General features: G+C 34.9%; 1 protein-coding gene and 1 pseudogene across 1 annotated transcript; both read right to left on the bottom strand.

Annotated features, from left to right (window-relative positions):
• Nucleotides 1-1,834: 1,834 nt before the first annotated feature.
• Nucleotides 1,835-14,673, bottom strand: LOC128225718 (heat shock 70 kDa protein 12A-like; annotated as a pseudogene).
• LOC128225719 (heat shock 70 kDa protein 12B-like) lies at nucleotides 3,903-4,484 on the bottom strand. Its single transcript, XM_052935626.1, has one exon. It carries the CDS (start codon nucleotides 4,482-4,484, stop codon nucleotides 3,903-3,905), a length of 582 nt encoding a protein of 193 aa, XP_052791586.1.
• Nucleotides 14,674-21,183: the final 6,510 nt, after the last annotated feature.

Here is a 21,183-nt window from a genome sequence, read left to right as displayed (position 1 = left end):
GGTTAAAAGTGCACAACGGATACATGTATATTTTGGCTTGCTTTTACGAAACCATGTAGAAAAATCATGAAGCATACAATTTATTCAATAATATGTTTACATGTAAGTTTAATGCAATGAATTATGAAGTTTAAAGGACCATGTGACATTGTATTTAGCTTAAACATGTACCAACAGGTTTTCAACACACTTTTGCGATTTCCTTTCTTTTAACCACGTCCTTGATGGTGACAATTAATCTTTATGGAAATAAAGTGACATTGTGGATATAACGTTGATTTGTTGGGCTGTTAAAGTCCATAACGCATAAGACCAAAGTAACGAGTTATCAAATCACACAGATCAACCCAATTGCATAGTATTTCTATTATTGCATACATTTGACGTATATTAAAATCATAACTAATAACTGTTCAGGAACGCAATTTATTCGACGACAAACGTGCTTTTTCTTTTGCGTATGCTACCGTGGTATACAATCAGAAAAAAATGTGAAACGATGTTTTTCTTGAGGTGTCTACGCGGTTTATGTTTAAATCATACAATATTGTAGACAGACATTCAACATGTGTGGAATAAATGTATATTTATATAATTATATTCAGATAAAAGCACACCACACATTTAAAAAAAACAAGTTGCATACTTATTAAGTATCCGTGTCTTGTGGCGAATCGAAATGGAAAGACAAACTAGAAAAAAAAAACTTGACTTGATCAGTTTAACAATTGTTATTCATACACAAAAGAAACAACTGAGTTTAGGTCAATCTGGAAATCTGCGACTAACCGTGTACTGTGATCTTGCTAAATCGCACAAGGCCAAAACCAAAATATCGAAAAGCTACCATAGACAAACGCAAAACAACACAGTGAACATAACTTTCAAGCAGTTTCTTTTTAATAAACGTTTAATTACTTCCTTAGATTGGTGAGCTGAACAGAGGAATTCACTGGTGTTAAAGCTATCACTTATTCGTCAAAACATTTATCAATATCAATGGTACATAAAAGCTGTTTAAGGCACTTGAAAACACGACGTCCTAATACAACAACACCAAAATACATGGACGAGCATAAATTTACTAAATTTGATGCTCTCACATTCGTAGCGTCTGCTAGATATCTGCGATGAAAGGAAGCTTACATTATTGATTTAACGATATTTTACATTTCTAAATACTAACCATAATTGGTTCATGTACAGTAACTGTTTAATAAGTTTTTGAAAAAAAGGCAAAAAGCGGTGAAACCAAGAAGTTATACAAAACCATTGTGTTTGAAAATAATGGATGTAATGAATAAAAAGGAGAATGCTAATGCAAAGTATAAAATCGCAATGTATTTATGAAGGATAATTGTGTTTTCAATAAAATGTCGAAAAGGAAGAGGTTGTTTGGTGGTATGAAATGAGTCCACATAAAATTAATTTATTTTTATTTCGATGGTCAACATAGCCAGATAAAAGTACCAAAATCAGTTTCTCAATGAATTATGCAAATTAGGTAACAAAAAAGCGAAGTTAGATTAAAGCTGCTTTAAACACTGACTATACGCGCGTACATATAAACATAAAACAACTTGTAAACTAACCTAATTTGAGTCGAAATAATAAAAAAGTTAGAAAACGAAACTTTAATATCTGGTAGCCTCAAAATTTGTGATTTGTGATTGTTCAACAACTAGCTTTATCCTTGGTTAAGGATTACAAGAGAAGTCGTACTAACATAAACTCACACTATTACGAAGTCGCGCCATATACGTAGAAGTCGCACCATATAATTATGGATTGTATAGTACACGTTATTTCTATCTAACTGTACTAGTTAGCGGGAAAAGTAATGTGCTGCATAATAACCTTAACTATCGCGGTTTCAAGTCACTAAACCGCGGAAGCTTCTGTTTACATAATAAACCGGAACTCGTTTTAATATACTCGCTCGCATTTATTCCATACAATCATACAGTCAAAAAGTCAACAGAACGTAATCGAAAACAACGTAACGCAATTGTACGCAAAAGAACGTAAAGGAACGGTTGTCTGAAATAACCCAAACACAATAATCAAGACACATACATCATATACACAATAACAATCAAAACAATGCAATTAACATAACAAATAGAGGCTCACAAAATATTTTCACGACATTCAAAAATACTTAAAGTTACAAAAAATGCTCTGAAGTTGTTTATCCATCAAAAGTGCCCTTGCTAAACTTTCATTGATTAATGTTAATTAACTTCACTTATAAAAAGCAAAATTGTAACAAAAATATTACTTACTAAACATTGGTACGTTTTCCGATTATTAACACAAAACCAAACATGCATTCATGTATTTCCACTCGCACCTCACTTACTGACCGAATATATTTTCGCTCGGAGACCTCGCATCTGCAAGACATTCAAAACCAAAAACAGGCTCACGGAATCTTGCATATCCATGTCAAATTATTAAAGAAATGAAACTGATTATTTACTGCTACCATTCTTACAATGAATGATACATGTTAGCTTCCTACAACGCTTAAGCACTCAATAAACATATTCCTAGCTGCGGCACACTATAAATATATAAAATCCAAGAAAACAAGAATAGTTTTGATAAGATGACAAACAATTTGTATTGAAAAATATATTAAACATAAGGATAGAGCTAAATTAAATTACTGACATCTGATTTTCATATATATATGTATAAACACATGCATATAAAATCAAATAAAAAAGTAACATCACATAGGTATTCCTTTCTTTAATAAGCCTACCGGTTTCGCTTGTAGCTCATAAGGGCTTAAAATAAATGTGTAATTGCTACGAAAAGTCACATTGTACACATGTCATTAGTGTTCATACATATATAAACATTATAAACACGTGCATACATATAAAGGGCATAAGAAGTAAAAATATTGGTTTTCAATATAAAACATTTCCAGCTCTTGGACTGAAACAACACAAACACGTAAAAACGACCACCTGAAGTGGTGTTACATTTCAGTATCTTAAACAATATAATCACCGTTATAGTAAATCTTATGTCATTTGTGACAGATTGTAACTGTCTTTTGTATATGTTAAGACAATGTATATTTTCAGTAACATGCGTGTACAACCACAATGTGTTAAACAGAGATATTATAATCTTAATACATGAAACGACTGCTATGTAGATAAAAAAGCGGACTGTAACATAGAAATACTAAAACAACACAAAGATGTTTAAAATAACTGGTTAATTATAAAAAATAAGCTGATAAAATCACGCAACGCTGATTGAAAATAGGTCATGACCATAGCAAAACAAGATCTTATACACCAGGTAAAACAATCACATGAAAGTACGTTGCAACCATTAAACAATGTTAGTAAACAATTATGTTGTCAGTCGTCTTCTAATTTCTTTTTTCTCTTTCATCAGCACTTTTCTGTGTATTACATCTTGTCAGTATAGCGGTCAACACATCGAAGACGGCTGCAGTTTTATGGCAAAGGACGAGCAATTAATGGAAAAAGGCCAACATTGGATAAATTATAAATCATAACTCTTCGACACTCTCTTTCAATGTTGCAAGTACTTAGCTGTATAATCAATCAAATGAAAGTACATTTCAACTATTAAACAACCTTCTCTTTTAATGTATGAGCGAGGTGTAACAATTTTTATAATTCAAGGATGCATATATGTCGATGTTCATTAGACATTATTTATGTCATTTACTTCGATTTTAATTATGTTATCACCCAAACTCCTTCGAATCCATATATTTTGTGAAAAATAATTTTCAAAAATTCTAAATGATTAACCTTTTCTAAAGATGATTAAACTTTAAGATTGACTTTGGCAATATCAAATGCAGTTGGAGCTCTCATATGGCGCTGTCTTATCAAAGACATGGGTTACAATGCAATATTTGACTGTAGGTTAAGGTTGTCTACCAAAAAATCAAAGGTAGCTTTTTTCGTTTTTCCATATTTTTCATCTTTGGCTTCAACCTCCAGTTCTGTTCCCCCAAACGTCATGTTAACTTTGATACCATTTTCTTTGCTGTCCTCTGGGGGAACTTCTATCTCGAGGCATCCAAGGTACGTACAATCCTTATCATCAACGAATCTTGGATCGGCATTGGTGGATGTATATATATCCAGGACAAACGAGATCTGGTCAGCTTCTAATTTAGAGTACCGTTGGTGCAACTGTGCCTGTCCAACGGTAAGCTCGTCACCTCTTTGAACATGTTTTGCGAAGATATCCTTGCATTTAAGTTTTCCTCCAATGACTGTTTTCTTTTCCTGTGCATGTATCTTTGGGTCAAAATCGCGGAAGACGCGAATGCCATAGGAACACCTGGCAATTCTTGATACTACAACCAGAGGGTCGTTTCCAAACAGAACCGCGCCTTTTAATACAGCCAAGCCGGCTTCATCCGGGATTATGACTGTCTTATCTTTAAATGCATCTTTGATTTCATTTTGCAACATTGGGGACTCGGCATATCCACCCACCAACAAAATGGTGTTTGTTCCAGCGCATACTTTTTGTTGCTAAATACTCTTTAAGTGCTGTGTAATCTTAAAACAGGATTCTTTGAACCATCCTCTCATTATCTTGCTAGCAATCCTAAGTTTTCCTTTCATTAAAGAAACATCGCCGTTGTACATTTGCAGCCGTTGGTCAACTAACGTAGCCATTTTCTTGTCCATCAACTCGAGCAAAGCAAATGGCAATGAGAAGGTTTCTTTTCTATCACCGGTTGATTTTACGTTCCTTTTTTTCATTTCAAGCTCTCCATGAAGATAAATGTAATCGCCTACACATTTGTTTTTAAACCGATCATAGAAGTCTTTTCCTGCAAAATAAACTTAATGAATACTTTGGTTACTTAAAAACTAGCAAAAAGAACAAACAATCAACTACTAAATGGGCCGTACGTTTTCAAAATCAATAAACAATAAATAAATATATAACTTGATTACTAAACAAATCCCCTGAACAAATCTGTGACTTAAGACCAATATAAATTAATTGCTAGATTTTCATTCAAATGTTGTTGTTTTCAAGGTAACATTTTTTACTTTTCTTAGATGACTGTTTCATCGTTGAATATATATGATTATGCTCTTTGTTTTTGCATAAGGGACCATATGCATGTGTTTCTAGACGAAACACGTACACTATCATATCAATTCTCTTTTTTTACATGTGAATGTTTACATCGACACCCGCTGTTATGAATAAAGGTCATTCCCAGACAGTACCTGGCCGATACATAAATACATACCTCCGTTCAACGTTTTTATTTGAGTAAATAAGATTTAATAAGCGGTGGAAAATCTACAATGCAAAACAGTTACCACGGAAGAAATGCCATGATATATCGTTTGTATTCATACTTAGGTTATGTCCTTTACGGTTAATGCAATGTGCCTATACATACCGAATATTGTCTCCATGAAAGCATCAAATTCATTGTCAACCATTGTACCACCCCATGGCCCTCCGCTGGCCGACATCAGTTCCTTCAGCTTTTTGTCGCCAACCATCTCGTGCACGATAACATCTATAGTGCCCCCTGTAAATGAAACCTTAAATAAAGCAATTGATGAGTTTTCACCATTTACATTGGAGGCGCAGCCACGGAAAGTTATTTCAAATGGCAAACGGTGATACTGAAAGTCGAACAGTGATAATAAATGACATTTTGTAGATAAACGAACCATCATGGCTAACAAAACGTAAATTCGTTCATTTAGTACGCTATATTAGAAAACAAGTTACTGAAAATAGAATTAAGGTCTGTTTACATGCCTTTTGTGAATCTAAATATGAGTCTTTGAAAGAGTAATTTCATTAGCAAATACTAAACATTTACAGATTAAAATATGGACAGAAGGTCATGCTCTATAGTAGTCCCATGATTATGTTTAATTACACAATTAAAGACTAAAGTCCAGACAGACAATGACAACAAACGTGTTAACATCAATCTTGATTATTTGTCGTTTGATTGACAATGAATTAAACTTACTCTTCGAGCGCTTATCTTCCAACTGTATCACTATTTGGTAATGTAAGTGTGTTTTTTTCCTTTCCACATGTTTTAAATATTTTTATTCTACACAGATTCGTTGTCTATATCAAATATCACTTATAAAATTTTAACAAAATCGATATTCAAATCTATTGGTTTTGAAAACGTTTATATATTATGTTTATTATATGTAGTATTTACTATTTCATTAAAAATAATTTGCAGACATTTCCCAATATATTCTATACCAATAAACCTACCACCTGCGTCAACTACCATGTATTTGGTCCCTTCTTGGAACTGTGACACTGTTGTGGACGCCCCTACTTGGCTCTTGATCGGCACACGCATACAAAACAGCGATGCTGCCTCTGGTTCAAGAGCTATTGTAAGGCGATTTCCATCTAGCCCAGCCTATATTTGTAAAATATATTCTGAACTGGCGTTTCTGCAAAAGCTTAATCATAAATATGAAATTGACTTAAACAATAAATTATGGAAAATAATGAAATTTGTCACTCTGTCAACGACCCAATCAGAGCACATACTTAAGTAAGATTCGTATTTAATGATCCCTAAGCAATATAAAATAAAGTCATTCAATGTGACATTTGAAAGAAAGAATAATAGAAAATAAGTCAACTGAAAACAAGATTGTTACTAAACGTGCATACTAGCTCAGCTGCGACTCGCATGAACTGCTTTGAACTGTCGGACCAAATGGCAGGAACTGTCAGTACCCAATGGACATCGTCTTCGGTCAAATCTGGTTGGCTGGAATGAATCAGCAATGCAATCAATTGACGTAGAAATACTGTAATGACACTAAAACTGTTACCATTAATTAACATGAACCTGTGGCAAATTCTCAAAAGTGTCATTTTGCATACCACTAGGAGATAATTATGCATCACGGTAAGTAAACATATACAAATATATAACTTTTAAAGATTACATTTCATAGCTTTCCTGAGCATATTTAACAACTATCACTTTTACCTGTTTCTTCCCAGCTGCTTAAACTCCTCTGCTAAATATTTGATGCATATGCTGAAGACATCAATTGCCTTCATTCTCTTCCCATGCTCGTCCTGAATTTCAACATCTTTGCTCAACGTCTGTAAATGCAAGCAGCCATATGTAAATGCATGACATGCTACAAAACGCCTTAATACCTTGTTTGCAAGTAGCATACTGTTAGAATCAAACTTTTGTCAAAAAGTGTGGGATAGAAATGATTGGCGTCAAATCTAAATAAAGCAGGATGTTGTTTTCATTCCATCGACATTTTATTTCGGACTAAAGTACAAGTATAAGTATATATATGAGAAGCTGTATACTTATCAATTCGTTTTTATGTTAAATTGGTATAGCCATAGTTAATATTATACCTTATGTCATTTCGTAGATTTTGTAAATCGATATATATTTAAAATTAGGTCAACATTAACAATAACTTGGTATTATTGCATAAATAAGCTAATATGCTTTTTGACATATAAAAGAATAATATACAATGGTTCTACTCTTTCTATCAACATACACACATATAAACAGCCACATTTTAAAAACACCATAGGCCTGTCGGAGTTATACAGTCGCATCTTCAAGCGCCGGAAGTAGTAGTAAGATATGTCGCCTGATCCTTCGCCCGCTCTGTCATCTTCAAACAATGTACTGTACTTTTCCTCCGCTGCATAACCAAACGCCGCAAAGGATTTGTCCGGGTTAAGCAAAAGCACTGTGGGCATTTTATGGGAAATCAGTTTTCCACCAACAAAACCCGTCCCTGTGCTGATTTTTGGATTCTCACTGACTGTTTTCAGATCATCTCTAACTGCAAAAGCGTATCCTGAGAATGTCGATCCAAAGTCTATTGCAGCAACAATAATCGTTTGAACTGGTTTCGTTCTCTTTTCCTTAGCTGGAATTCGGCAGAATTAAGAAAAAAACTTTTTTATCGCAAGCTTCAGGCAAAGTTCATGACTGTTTATTTACATATTTATGATTTAATGTATTGTCATGTTTAATTCAATATACTCTAATGAATAAAACAAACAAGGCATATGATTTGTGTACAGATAAATCAATTATCAGCGAAATTTTGGCGAGTTTTAAAATACGGAAATCGTAGTCGAAAAACAAAAACATTTATAAATGCTTTAATTTTGCATCTGAACACAAATCATATGGATTTTTGTTTTGATCATTGGGTAGAATAAGTAAAACATAACATAATGCATTAAAATGTTCTGAATCAACTCTTATTGTTCCCCTTAAATTACGGTTAAAGAGTTAGCAAACATGTCATCTTGTTGCCAATGTCAGTAAATTAAGTTTTCTTTACGTACCAGTCAATTGTAACCACGCCGCCCTAACGCCCCCCCCCCCCCGGGTCCGGGGGTATACCGGGGGATAGGATTGGAAGGACCGATAGTCAAGATCCCCATTTTCCCCCGGACCTATGGGACCGTGGTTACAATTGACTGGTGCATTATCATACTTCACTTTATTTACTACAACGGCGTTGTTCAGCGTCAGTGCAATGTCAAGGATACGGATATGCCGAGTAGCAAACCATATAATGAAGACAGTGTTTAGAGGCACAATGTCAAGGCCTTCCAGACACTTAAACTACAACGACAGACTTCATCTGCATGTATCAAAACATCTTTATTTTATGTTATAAATGTTGCGAAATTATTTAATGTGATAAATGTTGACCCTGGGATGTAGGTTAAAATTTATTTGAGTATTCAACCTCACTCTTGCCGTATTAAATGGCGAAAATAAAAGATAAGACGAATCGGGGCCGGCAAACGATATGATCGAGTTCGCCATTTATACCCGGCCTATTTTAATTATTTTGCAAGAAACGGCGATTTCGCACGAATGAGTTTGGCCTACGCATACACCAAAACAATATCAACAAAATAACCCTGAACCTATTACATGATTGAAGTGACCAACGAGTCAGTGATTGCTAAAAAATGTTTCTTGCTGAGGAATTTAGTAGTTGCTGATCAATGGATGGCTGATTAAGAGGTTAGTCGATTTTAAGGGAAACCGAGAGTATTGCTAGCAAAGTCATGATATTAATGGTCAGCTAGTTGTTCCCATAGCTGTCATTGCTAAAGATTACTGTGATGGCTAAGGAAGCCGACTGTTGCTCTATATGTCAATGGTTGCTAAGGAACAGATGCGGTAATCACGTGGTACATTGTTTTGATACCAGGCACTAAAACATGTTAGCGCCCAGTGAAACGGTATGTAATTTTGTATATCTCCAACAAATAAATTTCCAAACATTGCTCATGTCTCAGCGCCGGATTTTCGCTGTAAATCGGTACCTTCGTTATGCCGAACAGTTTTGTAGTTTCCTCGGAATGTGTGTCACAAGTTTTGAAGCGAAGCGAAATGTGCTGCGGAAACTGAGGAACAGTCCATTTTTTGTGATCAAATTTCGTCTTATTATACCCTATTTCGTAACAGAACTATTCATAAAAATGTGTGTATACCAATAGATATCCCCTAAGTTATGTTTCAACAGTAACGTACGTAACTTGATGAAATGATGCTATAATTATTTTGTGAACCAAGCATCAACGAAATATTATCCGAACCAATCAATTCACAATTGTATATGTTCTATGTGTATCTTTCTTAAATCGAACAACAATCCCAACAAGTAATTGATGAACTTAAGTACCAAATTGCAGAAAAAATTGGGCGCTGGAGCATGGTCAATGTTAGGAATTTTAATTGTTTATTAATGGAAAGAAAGGGAACAAAATTGCATCCAGTCTCATTAGGCGCTGACATTTTTAGGGCCTGGTATCAAAACAATGTACCTCACGATTACCGCCTCTAATGACGTAAAATGTTGAACAAGAAAGTAAGTGGTATCCCAGGCAGTAATTGGTGTCTAATGAAGTCATTGTTTGCTATAGATGACGGTAATTGAAAAGGTAGTAATTGATTGTTAAGGAGGTAGTTGGTTGGTAATGATGTAAGTGTTTGCTCAGGAAGTAAGTGGTTACTAAGAAAGTCATTGGTTGCTAAGGAAGAATGTTATCGCTAGTGTAGTATGCTGATGATAAAATCATTTGTCGCTAAGGATGTCATTAAATGCTAAAAAGGTAAGTGTTTTCAAGAACGTCATTGTCGCTTAGAAAAGCATATGTTCTAAGTAAGTAAGATGTTGATATGAAAGTTAAAGGTTGCTGAGGAGGTCATTGGTTGCTTAGAAAGTTATTGGTTGCGATAGATGTAGGTAGTTACTAACCACTACATTAGGCTACATACCAAATATCAAGAGGTGAATGCGGTTTAAGAAAATGTTTTCAAAGATTTCTCTATATAAGAATTATCTTTGACCACAGGATCATTATTTTAACACTTTTGGTGAATACCCAAATATTAAAAGCCTGGAGCATGCATTTTCTGAGTGAATATATTGTTTATGTCAAATTGCTACCTTCTATAAGTGTATGGTACGTCAATGGGAATTAACCGCTGTGTGTATTTATATACGCTGTTGTTTGCGCAGGTACCGTATCTATATATGAGGTCAAATCATTGCAATAATATCGAAGGACTCATAAAAATGGACTCATGTTAACTTATAAAAGCCTACCAGACACCAAATCAATGCATTATAATACGTCGTATATATTCAATGACAAATGCATTTTTGTTTAAATTAAACTTACCTTCAGAATAACAATCTGAGGAACAGTACACAGTGCTAAGATATGGTTTGAGATGGCCAAACAGAACGGCGCCCTTGAGCACTGCAATTCCAGCTTCTTCAGGCACGATGAGCCGCTTGTCGGGAAAATTATCTCGAAAAGCTTGTTGTAGCACCGATGACTCCGCAAATCCACCAACAAGAAGTATGGTCTCGCAACTGAGCATTGCAGGTTGTCGGAATAGATCCCGTACATTTTTAACTGTATTGTCACAGGTGTCTTTAAACCATTCTCGCACGATATCGCAATCTACACGCAATTTATCACCAGTCAAAGCCAAATTGCCTTTAAATTGCTCTACCGTCTCTCTCATTTCTTTCTTTGTCATTCTTTCATATATTTTTGTCAATTCAACCGGAATTCGAAACGCTTCAATCCCCTTTTTGTCGTGTTTTATGTTACGTTTCTTTCTCTCGAATTGCCTTTGTAGGTCAACAAAATCTTCAACACGTGTCTTCTTGAACTCGTTAAAAACTTGCTTTCCTGGAATAAAAACATTGGGATTGAAATTCCTTGAATAGAGATTATATGTATAGTTCATGTGTAACCGCATTCGGAACTCCTCGGCCATTTATATCGAAAACAACCTCGGGTGTATTTGGACGGTTAACATACTCAGAATTGGTATGTTAAAGTCCGCTGCAAGTAGTTCGCGTAGTAATTTAATTTTGCAGTTAAAGGTAATGACTTAATTCTTGGTAATCTTTACTATGTTTGCAATAATACACTTAACTTGCAATCAATTTAAACTTAGATAAAATATAAGCTTAACTACTACATTTAATTAATGATATAATTCAAAATTTAACGAACTACGACTACTGATGTACCGGCATACATCCGAGGTTGTTTTCGATAAAAATGGTCGTGGAGTTCCGAATGGTGTTACCGTTGCGAACGCCGGAATCGAGGTATGCTGAGGGTAGAATATTTCCACTCGTCCAGAACCACATGTTTTATTCTTTCTATCACATGCTATACATTGTTTCCGGTTTAATTAAGACAATGATCTATTTCAACTGAAAATATATCACTCCGCATCTTTGTAAGCAAATTAATTGGCAAAATAATTGTTTGATTGGCAATATTTAAGCAAGTTATACATTTATATTTCATTTTGTATTGATAATGAAAAGTTTTTTAATACAGTCAAAACATTCTTTTAAATCATAAGAGGTTAATGTTCTGTTTTGTCTTTATTTCCTAAAAAAACACAACATTTTTTAAAGATGTTCGATAATGTGCTTTAACAGGAAATATCATCATGAATGTGACTTAACATTCTAAAAGAAAGCAAATATCGATAAAAGTAAAGGGTTCTTGTTGTTATTCTTACTAGATATCGTCTTATTATGCATTCTACTTATAAACAGAATTATAACGATCGGATGAATGTGTGGTTTTAAATTATTCCGGGAACTACATTTCTGCACTGCATGTAGCGCGGAAAATGGCATTGCATTTTGGTATTCGGCTCGTCAATAGAGCTACTTTTTACTGAAAAAACAACAACAACATGTGATTAAAGGAATCTGACACTCGTCATCGTATTTTACAAATACCAGTTTATATTTTTTTAATTTCCTCAAGAAAAAAAAATGTTAGTAAGGTTCGCTTTCTTACATATTTCATGAAATGGTTGAATAAAAATGTTTATTATATGATGACTGGTGATAGATCAAAATTTTAATATCTTCCAAACTTTTTTACTTTCAAATTTCATTACATTTATCTTTAAACAAACTGTTTTGTGCATTTCGTTTTTGCTGATGTCATGACGCGCAATAATTCGTTCAAAGAGTTTCTGAGATAAGTACCTTGTCGGGGAATATACACCGTTTCCAACGATAGCCTTGTTTTTCTATGATTAAATGGGTGAAATAATCTTCGAGTAACTTTACATTTGATGTCAGAATAAAATGCATGCAATTATACTTTAAAATATTTAATTTTGAGGCGTTGCCGCGCTTGGCTCATCTGTAAGGTTAACGCCTAATTAAGTTGGATAAAAACAGAAACAAGAAATACAACCAAACAAAATCCTGTTTCTTGAAATCAATACATATAGCAATTTAATTAAAATTATGACAACTAAATTCATGCGCACAAAAAGTATCTTTATTCAATTACGTACCAACAAGTTTTCTCATAAAATCTTCGAATGCTTCGTCAACACGAGTTCCTCCCCAAGCCCCGCCACTGGTCATGTTAAGCACCTTCAGTTGCCCTTCTCCCGCCAACTCGATAACGTTGATATCCACTGTAACACCTAGAAACGACACGTATTATTTATTGCCAACTTCGGAGCTTCTCAGGCTAACAGCGATCTCAATCGACTTTTCTTCTCAGTGCAATAGTAGCGTTAACATAGCCAGGTAAATCAGTAAATCATAAATCTTTATGATCAGATATACTCCCAGAGGAACTACAGCGACAATCTCAGTAGACAAATCGTGCTGTATTTATCGCTTTATATTTTTGACAAAATAATTAAAACGTTCGATATTACAAGTTAATATCTATGAACAACGCTCACACTTAAACAGAAAAAATGCAACACCTACCTCCAACGTCGACCACCATATAGCGTTGACCAGTAGAGAAAGGTGACATTTGGGACTTGGACAAAGCTCCGGTCATGTTTGGCTTCTCGATAGGAAGATGCATGCAAAATAAAGAGGCAGCTTCCGGCTCAAGTGCAATGGTTAATGAGTCTTTCTTGATGCCAGCCTGAAGTATTGTAATAAGCAAGTCAAAATACGTTAAATACGTGTTCTATATTACTTTTATATTTGGAATAAATTTCACATATGCACATGATTACTCAAGGTAATAATACAGATACATGAACATTTTCCTTCAGATGAATGCTTTCTCTGAATAATACTCAAACATTTACCATTTCGGCGGCCTCTCTCATGAACTGTTTCGAACTGTCATTCCATATAGCTGGTACAGTCAGTACCCAGTCGATGTGTTCTTCCTCATTTATTTCAGGCATCCTGACAAAAGTAGTTAAACCCAAAGCATTACAAATATTCGTATGGTGTTTTACACGTATTCAAACAAGTATATCTTTAAATATATATATTGACCATGTTCAATTACGCTTTTAATATAGCCAGTTTATTTTAGTAATGTGAAAAAATGAATTTCAAGTTAAACATATCTATGATGGTTTTTCTTTAACATATTTGTAAGACTTTGCTATCACGACCAAGATTATGCTAATTTGACTGTTTTTTAGTAAATAAAAACAAAAATACTAACAAGTTCAACACTTTGCAGCAACTAACTACAGTACCTATTGTTAATGGTCTTCATGAAGTGCTCCATGAGGTATTTGATGCAAATGCTGAACACTCTTATTGCATTCATTTTTTTTCCCCAGCTCATCTTCTATCATTGTGTCACGTTCAATGTTCTAGAAATTGTGGATATATTGTTCACGACACCCTATATATGAACTATTCCGTAGTGCAACGATAGCAAAGAAGAATGTCATCAAATAGGATAAAATCAATTACTACATTTTACCTTTTGAAATTATATACTTACTGTGGAGTTGTACAGTTGCATCTTAAACCTCCGGAAGTAGTAGTATCCCTCGTTCTCATTTTCATCGACAAGTTCAGCATATTTGTCTTCAGCGTCAAAACCAAAAGCCTCAAAGTTTTGTTTGGGACCAAGCAACAAAACAGTCGGCGTTTTCAGTGAGTCAATCTGACTACCGATCCATCTGGTATTTGCACTTATCTTCGGTGGGTCTGTCTCAACCTCATGTTGGCATGCAAAGGCATATCCAGAAAATGTCGGACCAAAATCAATCGCTGCTACAACAACCTTGCTTGATTTTGATCTCACTGACCCAGCTTTGGTGGCAGCCATTTCTAAATGTACATTCATACAAATATATATATATTTGAATAATAATGATGCTATTAAATAAACCGACGTAAATAAGGTTTCGGGGAGAAATTTACAAATATATCTTTTAAATATGTTGAATAACACTTATAACACGTTATCTACTGGGTGGCACCTCGATTGTATGTGCTATGTGGAATTCTATTTGAAAATTGCCTCGCATGATTAACTTACAGCCATTGAACGGCCACCATTACTCGATGTGTATGTATCCAGAAATTTATAATGATTAAACTCTACGTGTGACCTTATTTAAGTGCAAGATTATTGCAGAATCGCACTTAATGTGAACTTGACCTTCCGGGTAGGGACTAGGGCTTTTCACGATTCGTGTTGCCAGTTATCTATAAATATATTTATACAACAGGTCACTGGCAACACGAACATTATCAAGTAAAACAGTTATTATGTTACTTAAAGAGCTCGCAAAACATAACTACCTGTTAGTGCCAGATATGAACTTATAGATAACTGGTAACACTAATCGTATCAAGTTAATGACGCAGTTATTATTGTTGTTACTTATTACGTGGAATACGACAACCATAACTAGACAACCTGTTAGTGCTAGAAGCCAGAAATACACTAAAGATGGCTGGTAACACGAATCACGGCTTATCTAGTTGTCCAGTCATTATGTTACTTATTAGGTGGTTTTAGAAAACCAACTAGTGTTGAAAAGCATGCAAATGTAAATGTTTCAGTTCTGGGCACTCTCGATATTGTTTTCCCTCCGTCTCTAATGATCTCTAATCATTGAAGTACTTGGGGTTTATCTTTTCGTTTTTTATTATTATTTGTTTTATTGATAAGTTTCCTCAAGTTAATGCATACTTTGATAAGATTTATCTTTTGCGTTTTATCTTTATTAAGAATTGTTGGGATAAGAGTGAGGTTTGTGCACATAAACTGGTTTAAACCCCCAGTAAATTTACATTTTACTGACCGTTCCAAGGCGGTACCTAACAATTCTTGATAACATTCCAATTATTTATATATATATATAGATAGTATTTATGCACTGTGCTGTTTGTAGAGTTGGGTGCTGTTCTATGTTTCTTGTTTGTGAATTTGTGTTCTATGTCTTTGGCGTTGCCCATCGCCACTAAACTGGGTTTATGTTTAAACTTTTTGCTACTGAGCATGTTTCTGTAGCTTTTTTGCATATATATTAAGTCTTATAATATATATCTTACCGTTAAATGTTTTGCTATTCACTAGATAGCGAGATAATTATCGCGAAAATTAAATGAACACGAAACAATTCGTGAACGTTATAAGGATTTCTTACGGCGGTTTTATGCCACAATATTTTTTTCAATATACTCTGAAGGAAAGTTAATCAATCTTTATAATCATGTTTGTTTAGCTTTCAGTTGATAAATAAAACAATGAGAATTTTGTTTGGTCCATAAATTAAGGAGTTATGCTCAATGACAAGACTGCTCATCACTTTGATTATTTTAATAAACTGAATTGTTCTCTTCTGGATATATCCACTCCTGAAAGTTGGTTTAACGCTCACAATCGTTTCAAATGTTAGCTTATAAAGTCAACTTTGAGTATCAAACAGCTGCAGATTGGATGAAATAAATTGCATTACGACCAATATAATTATTTTCATGAACAAATAAAATGCTTTCTATGCTCTTTGGCACACTCCGATATTGATTTTCCACGGCCAGTTTAATGGCAATTTACCGCCAGAAACAACTTGTCTAGAGGCATAACCATCGGTCAAAGGTTTAAAGAAAATAAAAACCATACTGGTTCAACGATTAGCATGTTCATTTTCGTTTTTATTAATTGCTCTGTTGACATCTATTTTCCCAGTACTGGAAATGTAAATACTTGAGATATTGCAAAAAAAAATACACAGATGGTTGTGTCAGCGACAAACCGCAGGAGATTTAGATCCATTACAAATTCTGGATGATGACAGTATTTCTAGGTTAGAAAGAAGTTTTAACAACGAAATTTTGAAAAAGTTTACACGAGTTACACAGAGCAAATCTTCCGCATAGCAGTAGAACAGCTGATGGCATAGACACTGACAGATGGTTCCCTGAGACAGATGCTGAATGCGTAAATGCCCATGTAGAGGACACTTGGTGGCTATTACCCAGGCAGACTGATGCGGAAGAGCAGAGGGTTTCAGCATGGAGAGCAGTTAATGAGTCAGCGAGTCAAGTCAGTCCACCGATGACAACCATTGGAATGCTACCAATCCTGAAAGTACCTGTAGATGACTTTGATACAGTTACTACAGTTATAGATTGATTTGTAGCAATACCAAATTATGTCGGAGAAACCTATAATGTGACCACTGGTGATCAACCTCTCTATGCCAAAGGAATTGTACTTACATGAGCAAATCAAGAGATGTTTAAAAACGTCATATTCCGACTTGGTAGCCTCAATGTCTGTTTCGATTTTTTTAAACCCATTGGTCAACGCATGGAATCAGCTGGTCTTGATGATGTTAGGGTTGATGCTGGAGTGTATTCTCCAAACGTAATGGCAACTATGCTTGAGGGAAAGGCAAACTACAGAGCAGTACTTGCACATATCCTATAACGTATGAGGCTTTGTGGCGGCTAAGGTGACCCTGTTTAGATCGTGGTTACATCAAAAGGCCGGTGGTAATAGTACAGATGTTTAACAGATAAAAGAAGCCTCTACGGAGCTGGTTAATGTCTTCAAAACGTCAAAGATAACTGGATGTGACCAAAACGTATTAGATCAGGTTACCTGAAGCTATTCAGAATGTTAATTTGATCGGCCAGATGGAAGAATTTGACTCTCTGTTCCTTGGCAACAAACAGTATTTTGTTTTGGAAAACATATAAGAATATGGTTTAAATTCTGCTTCTGTTTATTCGCGCGGAAAGAGAAGAGAGCTGGAAGCTTCACCTTGAAGCATTCAATGCCATGTTGTCAGTTTATGACCATTTAAACTATGCATGATGGGGACCAGTGTTTTAGCTGAGATGAATGATCTGGAGAACAAAGCCCAAGAGGTTTACAGTTAATTCATGGAGTCGATGTCAAGAGAAGTAACAATCACATCAGCCAGATTCCAACGGACCAAGCCACAGAGTGGATTAATAAACTCTGAAATCTGAACAATGGAATCATAAGAATAACACGAAATGACTCAGAGACAAGATCTGCATAACTTGGGCGCTTCGCTCAAACATATCACATGAGATAAGATAGAATGAAGATGGGTTCACATCTACAAGGGCTGACTTTAAGTGTTCACATGTAGATCGTGATGTAGCACGTCTTAAACACATAGTCATACTAAAGATGTTTTGTTGCAAAGGGCTTGGCTTGCTTACAGAAGACAATGATACAGGTATTGCAGATACCAGTTCTCCCCTACCAGTTAGTGAGTGTTCAAAATTAGTCTCTATTGCAACAAAAGATGTAGCAACGACCGAAATAAACAATGATCGTGTAGGAGCAAAAGTTCATGCTAATGCACGTGTACTAAAATATTTATATGAGACTTATTTCGAAGAAATTAAATTTCTTTGATCCCATGAAAAAAAATGAAATTGGAAACATTCTCCACGCTGAACCAAATGCCAGTAAATCAAAGCAAACCACAAAGTTAATAAAGGCTGACAGAAAATTGATGCAACGACTCTTCAACGATGCGAATGTTGGGAGAACTGTCGAAATACCATCTGTTTTAAAACATGAGCCGTAGGAATTAACGATCATGCATTAGGTTAACCAGATGGCTGCGTTACATTTGCGTTACACTTGGAGAGTATGCAGACGTGTTTGTCCAGTGTTGAGTGAACTATTTCAACACATCTACACGAAGAATCGATGTAGCATTCGACAGATACATAGGAAAAACATCAATAAATGCCAGTGCAAGATGCAAGCGATCCGGCAAACTACGACCAATTCATAGAATGATTACCGGTCCGGATGTACCCTTGCCACAATCATAATCATAGGATCACTTCTTAACAATGAGTGAGAACAAAGCTGACATCGTAAGATTCCTTTTCGACAGTTTTCAAACAAGGGTAGAAACGCTACCAAGAGAGCAGGAGCTTTACACAGGAGAAGGCTACCAGAATGTTCTAAAAACTACTTCCAACAGACGTGAGGTGCTCCATCTATCATCAAACCACGAAGAGGCAGATACGAGGATCATTCTACATCCATTATATTCTGCAAGAGAAGGTTATTACAGAAAAGTTATCAAATGTCAATATACTGATGTACTGCTCCTACTCATATACCATCCTGGCTATTTACACATTGAAGTATAGATGATGGCTTGGAGCTCCAAGAAAACTTAACTGTACCCTGTTCATTTTATCGCTCAGAAAATACCCAGAAAGGTGCACCTTAACATTTTCGGGTTTCATGCTATAACGGGATGTGACACAACCTCCACCATTAGTTGTATTATTGAGAAGACTTGTTGAAAGATGTATGAAACATGCGCTGACCTTCTTCCGAATGTGGGAGGAAACCGCCAATTATATAATGCAGAGAAGTTTGTATGCTTGCTGTATGTGATCCATACGGACTTCGTTGATAATGCAAGATTTTACTATTTGTTAAGGTCAGGCCTGTATATACAAACGCATGCCAATATTGTACTGATGGATTAGAAGTTGTCTGGAAACGGTTACCAACTGTATCTGATGCTTGCAATAAACTTACACTTTGTGGATGCAAAACCTAGTGTAAATCTGGCCGCTGTAAATGCTTCAAATCTTTATTGAAATGTACAACAGCATCAGGTTTTGATGGCGTCATTTTCGCTTATCCATTGGACGATTGAAGATACGAACTATAGAAGTGCATACAAGGAGTTCGAAGATATCTACATTAGAAGCTTGTTTTAACTGTTAAATAACATGATCTTATCTGTTCACTGAACTTTTGTTCAACAGCGAACAACATAATGCATATGTCTGATAGTGTTCTATTATGTATTATGTGCATAATTTTTTATACTTTAATTTACCCTTAAAATTAACTTAAAATTAATAAGTTTTGAACTAATATGATCTTTGACCTACTTTATTGTAATATATCCATGTTTTAAAACAATACATTAAATAAAATAAAAATAAAACAATATGTAAGGGGTAAATACGTGTAAACTGTTAATCTTTACAGCATTTAGATTTTTTGGAGATTTCAGTGTCAATTTACCCTGCCCAATTTTAGCAGTACACGTAGATAATAATAGGAAAATTTATACTGATAGCTGAATGTCTCACCTTTAAATTTATCCGTGTGGTTCTTAAAATAACATTCAATGACGAAGAAATGGCAAAACTATCGGCCATAATTGTTAATTTTTAACAAATTTTCGCCATTTTACGGACGTTCTCATAATTATTCATCAGTATGCACACTAGTTTATTAGCATAAGGTAAGTGTCAATAAAAGGCCAATACTAATGCTTCATTTTGATACCAGTTGGGTCATTTTAATCCCAAAACTGACAAAGATCTAATATATTTTTTCAGTTAAGAAAATGGCACTCAGTTGACCTTTGACCTAATTATGAACATATGAGGCAATATCCCGGATGGCAAGGAGCACTTTCAGATTACTTACATATCAAAGTGAACATATAGCATGCATGCAAATTTCTACTCTCCGATGCCATGGCTGGTCATATTTTCCTCTTATGGAAATCCTGTCTATAAAAGATTACAGAAATGGAACGGAAGGCAACTAACAAACGAACGGATGGTCACTACAAAACGAGAGAAGGGGGCGACAGGCATAGAACGGGAACGAAAAACCACTACTAAACCACATAAAGGAAATAGACCACTAACAGACCATAGACCATGTATATATATATACATTGTAATATATAAACAGCAGTAGACCTGTCAACAATATACTATACATAGTATCTGGACCGTAGTACACCGGTCGACAGTAAACTCTGTATAATACCTAAGCAGCAATGAACCGGGCAACAATATATTATATGTAGTTGCTTAACAGCAGTAGACAGTTCAACAGTATATTTAATATAGTATCTAAAATAGTAGGTTGTGTTTATGTTGTTCTATGAAACTATGATTGTTCAACAAATTTGAAACTGTATGATTGGAAGATGAGTGACCATTGACAATGTTATAAACATTAATCTATTCTATTTATTGTGTACGCATGGGCGTATTACCTATTGTATTCTGAAATAAACTCTAAACTCTAAACAGCAATACATAAGTGAACAATAGACTCTATATAGAGTCTAAACAGCAGTAGACTGGTCAACAATATACTCTGTTTAGTATCTTAAAAGCAATAAACCGGCCAACAATAGACTCTATAAAGTATCTAGACAGCAGTAGACCAGTCAGCAATAGACCTACAAGCTGTTGTATTTTCCCCAAAATATACACGCATTCTTTTTATTGGCTTCTTTGCCAATTGATGGTAAAAATCATTATGAATTACATA

The sequence above is a fragment of the Mya arenaria genome, chromosome 3, assembly GCF_026914265.1.
Source record: "Mya arenaria isolate MELC-2E11 chromosome 3, ASM2691426v1".
Lineage (NCBI taxonomy): Eukaryota > Metazoa > Mollusca > Bivalvia > Myida > Myidae > Mya > Mya arenaria.
This window is presented reverse-complemented; position numbering and strand designations above follow the sequence as displayed.